Below are 14,161 nucleotides of genomic sequence, written 5' to 3' on the forward strand. Positions count from 1 at the left end.
ACAAGAACAGTACGATGTTTCTGTCTCTCTCCCTTCCTTTCTCTCTAAAATTTAAAATATTTTTTTAAATTTAAAAATAAAAGGGACCTAGCTGGATACCTCAGTTGGTTAGAGCATTGTCTCCATATGCCAAGGTTGTGAGTTCGAGCCTCAGTCAGGGCACATGTAGAAACAGATTATTGTTTCTGTCGCTGTCTCTCTATCTCTTTCTAAAATAAATAAATAAATAAATAAATAAATAAAGATACAGGATGCCCAGCCTGTGGTGGAACAGTGACTAGTGGTGGAACAGTGGATAGAGTGTCAAGTTGGGACCCTGAAGTTCTAGGTTTGAACCCCCAATGTTGTTGGTTTGAGCGCAGGCTTGACAGCTTGAGCACTGTATCGCCAGCTTGAACGTGTGACCATCAACATAATTCCAAGATCTCTGGCTTGAGTCCCCCCAACCCTGAGTCAAGGCATGTATGAGAAGCAATCAAGACCAACTAAAGTGATACAACTAGGAATTGATGCTTCTTATCTCTCTCCTTTCCTGTCCCTTTCTCTCTCAAAAAAAAAAAAAAAATTAAGGATGCCCAGTTAGATCTGAATTCAAGATAAACAACAAATTCTTTAATGTTATATATCATATATGAATATTAAATTTACAATATAAATCTTTTTTTTTTTTTTTACAGGGACAGAGAGAGAGTCAGAGAGAGGGATAGATAGGGACAGACAGACAGGAACGGAGAGAGATGCGAAGCATCAATTATCAGTTTTTTGTTGCAACACCTTAGTTGTTCATTGATTGCTTTCCTCATATGTGCCTTGACCACGGGCCTTCAGCAGACTGAGTAACCCGTTGCTCGAGCTAGCGACCTTGGGTCCAAGCTAGTGAGATTTTGCTCAAACCAGACGAGACCGTGCTCAAGCTGGCAAGCTCGGGGTCTCGAACCTGGGTCCTCTGCATCCCAGTCCGACGCTCTATCCACTGCGCCACTGCCTGGTCAGGCTATAAACCATTTTTTTTTTATGATAATGTCAAGTTTAATCTGCCAAATATACAAGTTGGATTTGTAGAGTATGTTTTGCCTGAGTGCTGTACAATAAACAGGTTTCTTGAAATGATCCATGGGTAGGGTTAAGAATAGGCCCTGGCCAGAAGGGTAGAAATGGGGCAGAGAAGGGCACAGGGGAGACCATGGGACAAGCCATGACCCTCAGGGACCCATGGGTACAGGCTCCCAGGTGACAGCCCCTGAGCAAGCACCCAGGCAACACAGGTGGGCTGGTTGTTGCAAACTCACCAGCAGTTACCCCAGCACAACCACGCTACTATGCAATCTACTGAACAAATGGACACTTTTCCTACCCCACCTCCCAGGCACCCTCAACAAGGGTTCTAATTTTTAAAAACAGCAAACATTCAAATGGTTACATATGAAATGCTGTCCTGCATCTTTCTGTCCAAAAGACAGCAGCTGCCCCCTCCCCCCAGCCCTTCACCCACCATCCCCCAAAAGATTTCTCTGCCAAGATGAAGAGGAAGCCCCAGGCTTTGGGGGACTCCTTGTCTTGAGGGGCTGCTGCAGCGGCGCCAGGGCACAGGGTGGGCGAGACACAGCAGCAGTCCTGGCCGCATGGCCCAGTTCCCTGGTATCTCCTTCCTCAGGCCACGCTACTTATTCGGGGAGAGGGACTGCATTCGTTTTCCTGACAAAGTTGCATCATCTTTTGCTTTCCTCTCTTCTTCTTTCTTCCTGGCGGCCTCCTCCCGCTGTTTCCAGATGATTGCCAGCCGGGCAAGGTCAGCCTTGGCTTGCTCTGTCTTCCCAGCTAAATGCATTTTCATGTAACGCTCTTTTGCTTTCTGCAAAAGATTTCTTCTCGTTCTCTCCTTGAAAGCTCCTTGGGCCCATCCAGGTCCAGCTGTGTGACCTTTTTGGTTGTTTGTGCCACCCGGTCAGGGTTCTCAATGTCAATAAGGCCTTCCACACCTTTGCATTTTTGCTGGTAATCATCTTCTTCATCCTCACTCTCATCTGAGTCTAGTGATTTCTTCTCCTTTTTGGGGTCACCTGCAGCTCCATCTCCACTTTCTTCTCCTTGTTCTTCTTCTTCCCTGGCTTTCTGCTTTTCAGCCTGGAGCTGTACGTCGATTTCCTCGGGGCTTGTGTACTGCCGTGCCGGCCCTTGTGGCCTCCCTTTCTTCCTCCTTTAGGCATCACAGCTCCGGCAGCAGTGGCAGTGGCAGCTTATATACCATTTTTTGTTGTTGTTGTTTTTGTTTTTCCACAGAGACAGAGAGAGATGAGAAACATCAATCATTAGTTTTTCGTTGTGACACCTTAGTTGTTCATCAATCGCCTTCTCATATGTACCTTGACTGTGGGCCTTCAGCAGACCGAGTAACTCCTTGTTCAAGCCAATGACCTTGGGTCCAAGCTGGAAAGCTTTGCTCAAACCAGATGAGCCCACGCTTAAGCTGGCAGCCTCGGGGTCTCGAACCTGGGTTCTCCACATCCCAGTCCGATGCTCTATCCACTGCGCCACTGCCTGGTCAGGCTTATAAGCCATTTTTTTTTCTTTTTTTTTGTACTTTTCTAAAGCTGGAAACGGGGAGAGACAGTCAGACAGACTCCCGCATGCGCCCGACCGGGATCCACCCGGCACGCCCACCAGGGGCGAAGCTCTGCCCACCAGGGGGCGATGCTCTGCCCCTCCGGGGTGTCGCTCTGCCGCGACCAGAGCCACTCTAGCACCTGGGGCAGAGGCCAAGGAGCCATCCCCAGCGCCCGGGCCATGTTTGCTCCAATGGAGCCTTGGCTGCGGGAGGGGAAGAGAGAGACAGAGAGGAAGGAGGGGGTGGGGGTGGAGAAGTAAATGGGCGCTTCTCCTATGTGCCCTGGCCCGGAATCGAATCCGGGTCCCCCGCACGCCAGGCCGACGCTCTACCGCTGAGCCAACCGGCCAGGGCTTATAAGCCATTTTTAAAGAACTATGTGTCTGATATTTTTATTTGATATGTGGATTATTATGTTTTATTGTGGTAAAATATGTATAACATAAAATGTACCATCTTGACCATTTTTTTTTTTTTTTTGCATATTTCTGAAGCTGGAAACAGGGAGAGATAGACAGACTCCCGCATGGGCCCGACTGGGATTCACCCGGCGCCCACCATGGGGCGACGTTCTGCCCATCCTGGGCGTCGCCATGTTGCGCCCAGAACCACTCTGGCGCCTGGGGCAGAGGCCACAGAGCCATCCCCAGCGCCCGGGCCATCTTTGCTCCAATGGAGCCTTGGCTGCGGGAGGGGAAGAGAGAGACAGAGAGGAAGGAAGGCGCGGCGGAGGGGTGGAGAAGCAAATGGGCGCTTCTCCTGTGTGCCCTGCACGGAAATCGAACCCGGGTCCTCCGCACGCTAGGCCGACGCTCTACCGCTGAGCCAACCGGCCAGGGCCATCTTGACCATTTTTAAGTGTACAGCTCAATGGCATTAAATACATTCACACTATTGTGCAATCATCCCCACCATCCATCTGCAGAACTTTTATATTCCCAAATTGAAACTATGTCCCCATAAACATTTCCCATCCTCTTCCCCCAGCCCTTGGTACCCACCATCAGCTTTCTGTCTCTATGAATCTGACTACTCTAGGGACTTCTTATTAGTGGAATCACAGTATTTGTCTTTTTGTGTCTTGCTTATTTCATTCAGCATATCTTTAAAATTGATCCCTGTTGTAGGATGTATAACAAATAATTTTTTACTGTCGACATGTAACAAATATCATACAGGATAAATATTTCATACAACATACTAATCATAGAAGAGTATTTGTTATGTATCTGCAATTCAGGTCTAACTGGGAATCCTGAATTGTATCTGGGAATTTTACCTATAGCCCTTCTCCAGATAACAGCCAAAGGGATTTTTTTTCAATTTTATTTACTCATTTTAGAGAGAAGAGAGAAAGAGAGAAGGGGGAAGGAGCAGGAACCATTAACTCCCATATGTGCCTTGATCAGGCAAGCCCAGGGTTTCAAACCAGTGACCTCAACATTCCAGGTCGATGCTTTATCCACTGTGCCACCACAGTGGATAAAAAAAATCTTTATTAATTTTAGAGAGAGAGAAGGGGGAGGAGAGAGAATGAGAGGGAGAAAGACAAGAACATAGATCTGTGCCTGTACATACCCTGACCGGGGTTCAAACTAGCAACCTCTGCACTTTAGGATGATGCTCAAACCAACCAAACTATCTGGCCAGGGCAGGGACCATTTCTTTTTTCCTTAAACAGCTTTATTGGCCCTGGCCAGTTGGCTCAGTAGATAGAGCATCAGCCTGGTGTGTGGATGTCCCAGGTGTAATCCTGATTAGAACACACACAAGAATTGACCATCTGTGTCACTTCCCCTCCCTTTCCACCTTCTCTCCCTCTTCCTCTTCCACAGCCAGTGGCCCTATTGGTTCAAGCTTCAGCCTTGGGTACTGAGGATAGCTGGGCTGATTCGAGCATTAGCCTCAGACTGGGGGTTGCTGAATAGATCCCAGTCCATGCACATGCGGGACTCTATCTTACTATCTTCCCTCTTCTCACTTAAAAAAAAAAAAAAGCAAACAGCTTTATTGATAAATAATTTACATACCAACAATTTCACCTGTTTTAAGTATACAGTTGTATAAGGTCTACCGGAAAGTTCTGTCCGTTTCTATCACAAGTTTCGACACATAAGCACATGTTTATTTGGCGCATGTGTGCCTCTCTATTTTTATCACATAATGTATACATACTGACGTAGCAAATTAACTAAAACAAAGTTGATTCACGTTAGTCTTATGTGTGAAGCGATAGTGTACCCATGGCTACTGATAAAGTTCATTTACGCCACTGTAATTTTTACAAATTTCAACAAGGAAGAAATGCTACAGAAGCATGTAGAAATTTATTGAAAGTGTTTGGTGAAGGTACAGTTTCTAATAGGACATGCAGAAGATGGTTCGAAAAATTCAAAACAGGTGATTTCGACCTTTCTGATAAGCCACGTTCTGGGCGACCATCTTTGATCGATGATGATGTTGTTAAGACCATGTTGGAGCAAGATCCTTTTCTGACAACATCGGAGATTGCAGAAAGGCTTAATTCAGCTCAGCAAACCATTTCGGACCATATTCGGAAGATAGGATTGGTGTGGAAATATATTATTTAATAAAGTTTATTGATGGTAAGAAAATTTGTATTTTGTTTTATTCCAAAAACGGACAGAACTTTCCGGTAGACCTTATATATATTTACAGAGTTGTATGACCATTACCACAATCTAATTTTAAAACATTTCCATCACTCTAAAAAAAACCTCTCACATCCATTTGCAGTCACTTTAGAATCCTATTCCAAGCCCAAGATAGCTACCAATCTATTCTCTGTCTTGAAAGATGTGCCTTTTGGGGACCTTCCAACAAATGCCATGTGATGTTGGAATGGTAAAATATGTGGCCTTTTGTGACTGACTTCTTTTACTTAGCATAATGGTTTTTTTTAATTAATTTATTAAAAAAAATTTTTTTTATTGGGGGAGGAGCAGGAAGCATCAACTCCCATATGTGCCTCGACCAGGCAAGCCCAGGGTTTCGAACCAGTGACCTCAGTGTTCCAGGTCAACACTCTATCCACTGCACCACCACAACGCTTTATCCACTGCACCACCACCCTTAGCATGTTTTTGAGGTTCATCCATGTTATAGTATTAATTCTTCATTTCTCTTTTTTTTTTTTTTTTTTTTTTTAGTTTTTTTTTTTTTTCTGAAGCTGGAAACAGGGAGAGACAGTCAGACAGACTCCCGCATGCGCCCGACCGGGATCCACCCGGCACGCCCACCATGGGGCGACGCTCTGCCCACCAGGGGGCGATGCTCTGCCCCTCCGGGGCGTCGCCATGTTGCGACCAGAGCCACTCTAGCGCCTGGGGCAGAGGCCACAGAGCCATCCCCAGCGCCTGGGCCATGTTTGCTCCAATGGAGCCTTGGCTGCGGGAGGGGAAGAGAGAGACAGAGAGGAAAGCGCGGCGGAGGGGTGGAGAAGCAAATGGGCGCTTCTCCTGTGTGCCCTGGCCGGGAATCGAACCCGGGTCCTCTGCACGCTAGGCCGACGCTCTACCGCTGAGCCAACCGGCCAGGGCCTCATTTCTCTTCTTATTGCTAATATTCATCACAAGGAAATACCATATTTGATTTTTTTATACATTAAATTATTTTTTAATTTGTTGATTCTAGAGAGAGGAAAGGAGAGAGAAACATCTATTTATTGCCCCACCCACCTATGCATGCACTGGTTGATCCCTACATGTACCATGTTCCCTGACTGGAGATTAAACTCACAACTCTGGCATGCCAGGCTGATCTCTAACCAACTGATCAACGAGGCCAGGGCCTATACCACGTTTGGTTTATCCATTCATTCACTGATGGATGTTTGGGTTATTTCTTCCTGTGGGCTGTTGTGAATAGTGCTGCTATGACTGTGTTGAAATTTTTATGTGGATGTTTATTTTTATTTCTCTTGGGTAGAAACATAGGGATGGAACTGCTTGGTCAGATGGTAAGTGTATGTTACATTTTGTAAAAGAAAATGTCTTTTTTTTTTTTTTTATTAATTTTAATGGGGTGACATTGATAAAATTGTCTTCCGTCACCTTCTAACTGGTTTTCTTTGTGCCCATCCCCTCTCCCAACCCCCTACCTCTCCTCCCCCCCACCCTGTAACCCCAACACTGTTGTCCATGTCTCTGAGTCTCTTTTTTTTTTTTTTTTTTTTTGTATTTTTCTGAAGCTGGAAACGGGGAGAGACAGTCAGACAGACTCCCACATGCGCCCGACCAGGATCCACCCGGCACGCCCACCAGGGGCAACGCTCTGCCCACCAGGGGGCGATGCTCTGCCCCTCCGGGGCGTCACTCTGCCGCGACCAGAGCCACTCTAGCGCCTGGGGCAGAGGCCAAGGAGCCATCCCCAGCGCCCGGGCCATCTTTGCTCCAATGGAGCCTTGGCTGCGGGAGGGGAAGAGAGAGACAGAGAGGAAGGAGGGCGGGGGTGAAGAAGCAAATGGGCGCCTCTCCTGTGTGCCCTGGCCAGGAATTGAACCCGGGTCCCCTGCACACCAGGCCGACGCTCTACCGCTGAGCCAACTGGCCAGGGCCCTGAGTCTCATTTTTATGTCCCACCTATGTATGGAATCATATAGTTCTTAGTTTTTTCTGATTTACTTATTTCGCTCAGTATAATGTTATCAAGGTCCATCCATGTTGTTGTAAAAGATCCGATATCATCATTTCTTATGGCTGAGTAGTATTCCATAGTATATATATACCAAAGCTTTTTTTTTTTTTTTTTTTACCAAAGCTTTTTAATCCACTCATCCTCTGACGGACACTTGGGCTGTTTCCAGATCTTTGCTATTGTGAACAATGCTGCCATAAACATGGGGGTGCATTTCTTCTTTTCAAACAGTGCTATGGTGTTCTTGGGGTATATTCCTAACAGTGGTATAGCTGGGTCTAAAGGCAGTTTGATTTTTAATTTCTTGAGGAATCTCCATACTGTTTTTCACAGTGGCTGCACCAGTCTGCCTTCCCACCAGCAGTGCAGGAGGGTGGAAATGTCTTTTTGACCTACATAGAATATGCATAATTATGTGGGTGTTTTTGTTTTCTGGAAAAAAAAAAGACTTTATACAGAAAATACATAGCAAAACAGAGCTGGAAGGTGGTGGGGAGTGAAAGATATGGAAAATCTCAATCACCAAACAAGTTGCCTGAACAAAGCTTTCTGCTGCGAAGGAGAGTGACTTGGCCCTTACCTCACCTGCCTTTTTTTTTTTTTAATTAATTTATTGATTTCAGAGAGAGAGGAAGGGAGAAAGAGAAAAACAAAACATCAATTTTTTCTTCCACTTATTTATGCATTCATTGATTGACTCTTGTACATGCCCTGATTGGGGATCGAACCTGCAAACTTGGTGTATGGGACAATGCTCTAAACAACTGAGCTACTCAGGAGGGCTCACCTGCCTCTCATGATTCAAAGAAACCTAGCAGTATTGGGCCCAGGGAGCCCCATTTTCCAATCTATTTTCTTTTCTTCTTCTTCTTTTTTTTTTTTACAGAGACAGAGGGATAGACAGGAATGGAGAGAGATGAGAAGCATCAATCATCAGTTTTTTGTTGTAGCACCTTAGTTGTTCATTGATTGCTTTCTCATATGTGCCTTGACAGCGGGCCTTCAGCAGACCGAGTAACTCCTTGATCGAGCCAGCGACCTTGGGTCCAAGCTAGTGAGTTTTTGCTCAAACCAGATGATCCTGCGCTCAAACTGGTGACCTCGGGGTCTGGAACCTGGGTCTTCTGCATCCCAGTCCGACGCTCTATCCACTGCGCCACCACCTGGTCAGGCCCAATCTATTTTCTTCCTGGGTGTTTCAAGATATAGAAGACTTATGAGGAAGGGAAAGATGTGACAGCCCTTTGTTCCAATGATGTCCCTCATTACTTATTGATGTCAAAAAAAGGTGTTCGAGTCTGCAAGCTTGGCATATCAGGAGTATGCTCCAGCCAACTGAGCTACACAGCCAGGGTGAAACCTTTTAAAATATTTTATTTATTCATTTTAGAGAGAGGAGGGAGAGAAGGGGGGGGGGAGTGGGAAGCATAAACCTATAGTAGTTGACCCTGTGCATTGACCTGGAGAGTCCAGGGTTTTGAACCCATGACTTCAGCATTCCAGGTTGCTGCTTTATCCACTGTGCCACCACAGGTCAGGCTAAACCATTTAAAAAGACTTTTAGCCATGAGCCTTGGCCGGTTTCAGTTGGTTAGAGCATCTTGATATGCATTGGATCCCCAGTTAGCGTATATAGAAGAACCAACCAATGACTGCATAAGTAAGTGGAACAACAAGTCAATCTCTCTGTCTCTCTCTAGTCAATAAATACAAATTAAACAAACAAACAAAAAAGACATTCAGCTGTTCAAGTTAAATTTTTTTTTAACACAGCGGTCTTAATTACTTTGAGTTCTTGGAGGACAGGCTAACAGTATCTAGTGCTCCCAGTATTTCAATGCCAGGGACAGTCCCCAGTGCCTTAGGCGTGAAGTCATTTAATTCTTGTGCCCCTTTATAAGAACAGTAACATTATGAGTCTCATTTTACAGGTGCGGAGACTGAGGCACAGAGGCATTAATTAACTTGACCACTAAGTGCTCAAAACATTTTTGTTGAATGAATTAATATCTACATTGGAAACTTTGTGGCTCTGGCACACGTTGCTCAATAAACTTTTCCTAAGTGTTCTATGCATTTCACGACTGTTCAATTTAAGAATCCCACCAAGGACCGCCCCTTCTCTTGAGCCCATCCCCCGTGGTTGGCCATAGCACCTCCCTATTTGGCGTTAACCTCCCTTACGACATCCAATGGCAGGCAGGTGCTTAAACCACGCCTCTCGTGGTAGTCAATAGTCATCCCTACCTTGAGACGCTTCTCTTTTGTTATCCAATGGCCTGCAACTCTCTTTTAAACCCCGCCTCTGGGAGCGGAAAGCTATCAAATGACCCGCCGTCTACATTGATTGGGCCTTCTTTCCTGTGGTATCCAATGGCTTGCCTCCTGCATAAAGTCCCTCTTACTGTCCGGTCCCATGGACCGCCCCTCTACTCGAGGCCCCGCCCAGAGTGGTGGCTCTCCTCTGCGCTCTCCTCTTCGCTCTCCTCTTCGCTCCCTGAGTGCCTCCGTTTCCCTCCTCTCTCCTTTCCCCTCTCACCTCCCATAACCTTCTCTGGGTCACGCCCCTTGACTCTACCCGTTATCCAGTCTCGTTAACTTATTCTTCGATCCCTCTTTTCATTGGTCCCCGCGCTTCTCTATCCCGGTACGTGGTTCTGAGCGACAGCATCTTCCGCCGGTGACGGCAGGAAGGTGGGACATCCGGCGGCGGTACGCAGCCCAATAAGCACGCTCCAGCCCAAGGCCCCAGCGGCCGTCTCCGCCCCCTTCGCTCCTTGCTCCCGCCCCCTAGCTTCGCCTCCCGCTGCTGCCGCCGCCGCCGCCGCCGCTGCCGCCGCCGCCGCCGCAGCCGCAGCTTCCCGCGGCCTGGGCTTCCCGCTGCCAGCATGCCGCACACCTTCAAGCCTGGGGACTTGGTGTTTGCCAAGATGAAGGGCTACCCGCATTGGCCGGCCCGGGTGAGGCCGCGCGGAAGATGTGCCAGGCGCGGGATGGGGGAGGTGGGGCAGTAGAGTACCCGGGCCTGAGGGACCCGCGCGCTGGGGATCTCGGGGGTCCCTGGTCTGAGGGACCCGCGTTCCTGGAGGTCTGAGGGTCCCAGCCCAGAAGTACCTGCACGCCGGGTGTCTGGGACTTTCGGGCCTGGGGGTGCTGGGAAACCTCGGGCTTGGGGTACTCGGGTAGTCTAAGGAACCCTGGGGCTTGGAGCACTCTGGCGCCGGGGGGTTGGGGGGCGCTCGGACGTGATGGACCGGCGTGCTGGGGTTGGGGGGGGGGTCCAAGCCTGAGGGATTCGCGCGCCAGTGTGCTGGGGGACCTCCGAGCCTGGGGGGCCCTCTTGACTTGAGGTCTAAGGGTCCTGGGCCTGAGGAAAGCGCGCCGGGCGGGTCCCAGTTTTGAGGGACGTGGGTTTGAGCGATCTGGTTCCTGAGTCTGTATAGTTCAAGTTTGAGCGTGGTCCGTGAGTGGGAGGGGAGATGAGGAACGTGGGATTTGAGGAGAGGGCTCAAATTGGTGGGAAGAGGACGTCCACACTGAATGATCTCACTGGGGAAGCCATGAGAAGCTAAATTCTGAGGGGTTGGGAGCCCTGGGGCCTTTTGTGAAGGTAGCTAGGGATGAAGAGTGCAGTAAGGGAGAAGGGTTGAGGGTCAAGGCTGAGGGAGGCCAGGCCTGGAAATGGGGCTGGGGCGCTGTTCATAAGGTCACTAGAGCTGAGAGGACTTGATATGATAAAGCCTAGGGCATCAGGAACCAGAGGTTAGATTAAGACTCCTGTGGAGCACTCCCTAGAGCAGGGGTCCCCAAACTTTTTACACAGGGGGCCAGTTCACTGTCCCTCAGACCGTTGGAGGGCCAGACTATAAAAAAAACTGTGAACAAATCCCTATGCACACTGCACATATCTTATTTTAAAGTAAAAAAACAAAACGGGAACAAATACAATATTTAAAATAAAGAACAAGTAAATTTAAATCAACAAACTGACCAATATTTCAATGGGAACTATGTGTTTGCTTTTGGCTAATGAGATGGTCAATGTGCTCCTCTCAATGACCACCAATGAAAGAGGTGCTTCTTCCAGAAGTGCGGCGGGGGTCGGATAAATGGCCTCAGGGGGCCGCATGTGGCCCACGGGCCGTAGTTTGGGGACCCCTGCCCTAGAGCCTGGTGGAGGCTGATTGGGGCATGAGGTAGTCCTCCCAGATGCTTGAATCAGAAGCCTCTTGCAAAGGGGGTCAAACCCACAAGAGAGAGCATGTGAGAGAAGGGGGCTGGGCTAAGGGGACTTTGGGGATCCCCTTTGGAGGCAGCTGTGACCCAAAGGACCCAGATGGTCTGAGGATTCCATCCAGGTCTAAAGAGTAGTTCTGGGCATAGGGTCCCTTTATCACATCTACAGATTGGAGTTCCAGGCACTGTCCAGGGCAGGCCAGTGTGGAGAAGGGACCCGTAGGTTATTGTCAACCCCAGGTTTTAGGACTAAAGTTGCCCCAGGGCTGGGATTGGTGGAATATGGTTGATAGGACTGAAGGAATTTGGGCAATGGGGGTGCAAGGTTCAGGCAGCAGCAGGGGATAGTGTAAGGATGAGGCTGAAGGTTTGACTGGAAAAGAAGGAGTGCAGGAGTTACCAGAGCAGTCCTGTGGGATGGCTGGAGATTTCAGCCTGGACTGTCCCCCCCTCCTTATGGATAGAAGTTAGCAGAAGGTCATCACTTGGAGCTGGGAGTTTGGGTGCAGAGAACCTGCAGTGGGTATCAGAAGAGGCTCAGGGACTGCTGTCCAGAGAGCATTCTGGAGCTGGTGCTGCTGGGCTTCAGGCTCAGGGGCGGGTCCTGGGTGAGGCCAGAGCAGAAGATTGCCTAGAAGGCATACTGGGCTGGGACTCAGGGTGGTGGAGCTTGAGGATGCTTCTGTGTGTGAATAGGATGCATGGGATAGATGCCGGAGAACCACAGCCCAGAGCGAAGGATTTGAAAAGTAGCCTGTAACGGCGAGGCCTTCAATAGCTCAGTTGGTAGAGCGGACTGTAGTGGATGAAAAGTAGCGTATAAAACTGAGGAAGGAAGCTGGGTGAGGAGGGGAACAGGGAAGATCTCAGCAGCCCTCAGGCGTTGAAGAGGATGGTAAGGAATTAATGGGGACCAGAGAACTGGGATTTACTCAAGGTTATTTTCTTGGGGGACACCAGGGCAATGAAACTTTATGGGCACTTCCCTGCTTTCCAGAGTACCGGCTTCTTCCTCTCCTCCAACCCCCTCCAGCCTGAGTTCCTAAGCCTTGAACATTTCCAACCACCTGATTGGAAGTGAAAAGGCTGCTAACCTCCTGGGGAGGTGACTGACAGCTGCTGGAGCCCATGGGCCTGTAGGAAGAGGGTGGGACTTCCTGGATGCTCAGGGCCTGCCTCCTGCAGCCCACCCCCCACCCTCTGCATCCTTGGAGCTGCCAGCTGCAGCCTCTGGGAGACCAACCACCCCACCACCAGATCCCTTCCTTGAGGGAGGGGGTCCTGTAGAATGGTCCTGGTAATTCATAGAAGCTGAGGTTGGCCCTTCCCTCTGGCTTCACAGAGGACTATTTTTGGCTTGCTCAGGTGAAGCACCTACTTTGGGGGCAGAGAGCACCCTGTGTGGGGGAGGGGATAGATATGCATTGGGGGTTGTGTGCACAGAAAAATGCAGATGCCTAACTGGAAAGTGATACCGTCTTCCTAGACAGAAGGCTTACCTTCTCCCAGCATGCTTTTCCCTAAGTAACTTGGCTTATTTCTGGGTGACTTGCTGCATTAGTGGGTGAAGCTGCACTGCCTCTCAGCTACTCTCTTACTGGCCTTTCACTGTAGATCGATGACATCGCTGATGGTGCCGTGAAGCCCCCACCCAACAAGTATCCCATCTTCTTCTTTGGTACACATGAAACGTAAGTGTCCCTTTCTGGGCTTGATTTTTTTTACCCTCTGGTGCCTCCCAGGTTGGCCTGACTCACCTGGGACTGGCCATGGTTCCTCTCTCTAGAGCCTTCCTGGGACCCAAGGACCTGTTTCCCTACGACAAGTGGAAAGATAAGTACGGGAAACCCAACAAGAGGAAAGGCTTCAATGAGGGACTCTGGGAGATCCAGAACAATCCCCACGCCAGCTACAGTGCCCCTCTGGTGAGTACCTGCAGGTGGGGGACAGCAGGCGCAGGGTCTGCAGAACCAAGTCATGGTGCTCACATGCTCTGGGGACTAGAAGTAGCCTTAGCTTGTCTCATTGGAAAATGAGAGGCCTCTGGCACAGGGCTCCTCCCCCTTGGTCCTACTGACAATCTGGGCTTGACCACTCTCTCTGTGGGGACACCCTGGGCACTGTGGAATGTTGAGCAGCATTCCTGGCCCCCACCCACTCAATGACAGGATTGCCCTCTCTACCTCAGTTATGACAACCACACACATCCTCAGACCTTGCCTAGTGTCCCCTGGGTGGGGAAGAGGGGTACAGGTTCACCCCGGGTGAGACCCACTGCTCTGGGATTGGTGTGAATTTATAGCAGCGTTGTTAGAGCTCTTGTAAAACCTTTTGTTTTCTAAGGAAAACATTTTTTTCTTTCAATAACAACCCACATTTCTGCCATTGCTGCCAGCTTTTAGACTTGGAAAAAGGCAGCAGTTAGTAGAGGTGAGAGGTCTTGCTTAGGTGGAAAAAAATGCCAAGAATCATAGAGTTGACTTCTTAGTGATGAATCGGTATCTGGAAACATTCAGGGAAAGGAAGGGTTCTAGAAAAGTCAAAGTTAAATTCATAAAAAGCCATGGAAGGACGGCAGAGGGTGCTGTGCTTGGGTATTTTGGGGTGAGATGCCGATGTGGAGAGGCTGGTTTGGGGTTCTCCACTCTGCCTGTTAACCATTGC

The 14,161-nt window shown here is 48.9% G+C and overlaps 1 protein-coding gene and 1 pseudogene across 3 annotated transcripts in view; one reads left to right on the forward strand and one right to left on the reverse strand.

The window, feature by feature from the left end:
• Nucleotides 1-1,501: 1,501 nt before the first annotated feature.
• LOC136389198 (28 kDa heat- and acid-stable phosphoprotein pseudogene) lies at nucleotides 1,502-2,231 on the reverse strand (annotated as a pseudogene).
• Nucleotides 2,232-10,029: 7,798 nt separating this feature from the next.
• HDGFL2 (HDGF like 2) overlaps nucleotides 10,030-14,161 on the forward strand; it is a 28,444-nt gene continuing 24,312 nt past the window's right edge. For all 3 annotated transcript variants that reach the window (XM_066344638.1, XM_066344621.1, XM_066344628.1), the window contains exons 1-3: nucleotides 10,030-10,221; nucleotides 13,112-13,188; nucleotides 13,284-13,422. In XM_066344638.1, the coding sequence (XP_066200735.1) occupies nucleotides 10,150-10,221; nucleotides 13,112-13,188; nucleotides 13,284-13,422 (288 nt within the window). In that variant the 5' untranslated portion in view covers nucleotides 10,030-10,149. The remainder of the gene's footprint in view (nucleotides 10,222-13,111; nucleotides 13,189-13,283; nucleotides 13,423-14,161) is intronic.

This window comes from Saccopteryx leptura, chromosome 1 (assembly GCF_036850995.1).
Source record: "Saccopteryx leptura isolate mSacLep1 chromosome 1, mSacLep1_pri_phased_curated, whole genome shotgun sequence".
NCBI classification, from domain to species: domain Eukaryota; kingdom Metazoa; phylum Chordata; class Mammalia; order Chiroptera; family Emballonuridae; genus Saccopteryx; species Saccopteryx leptura.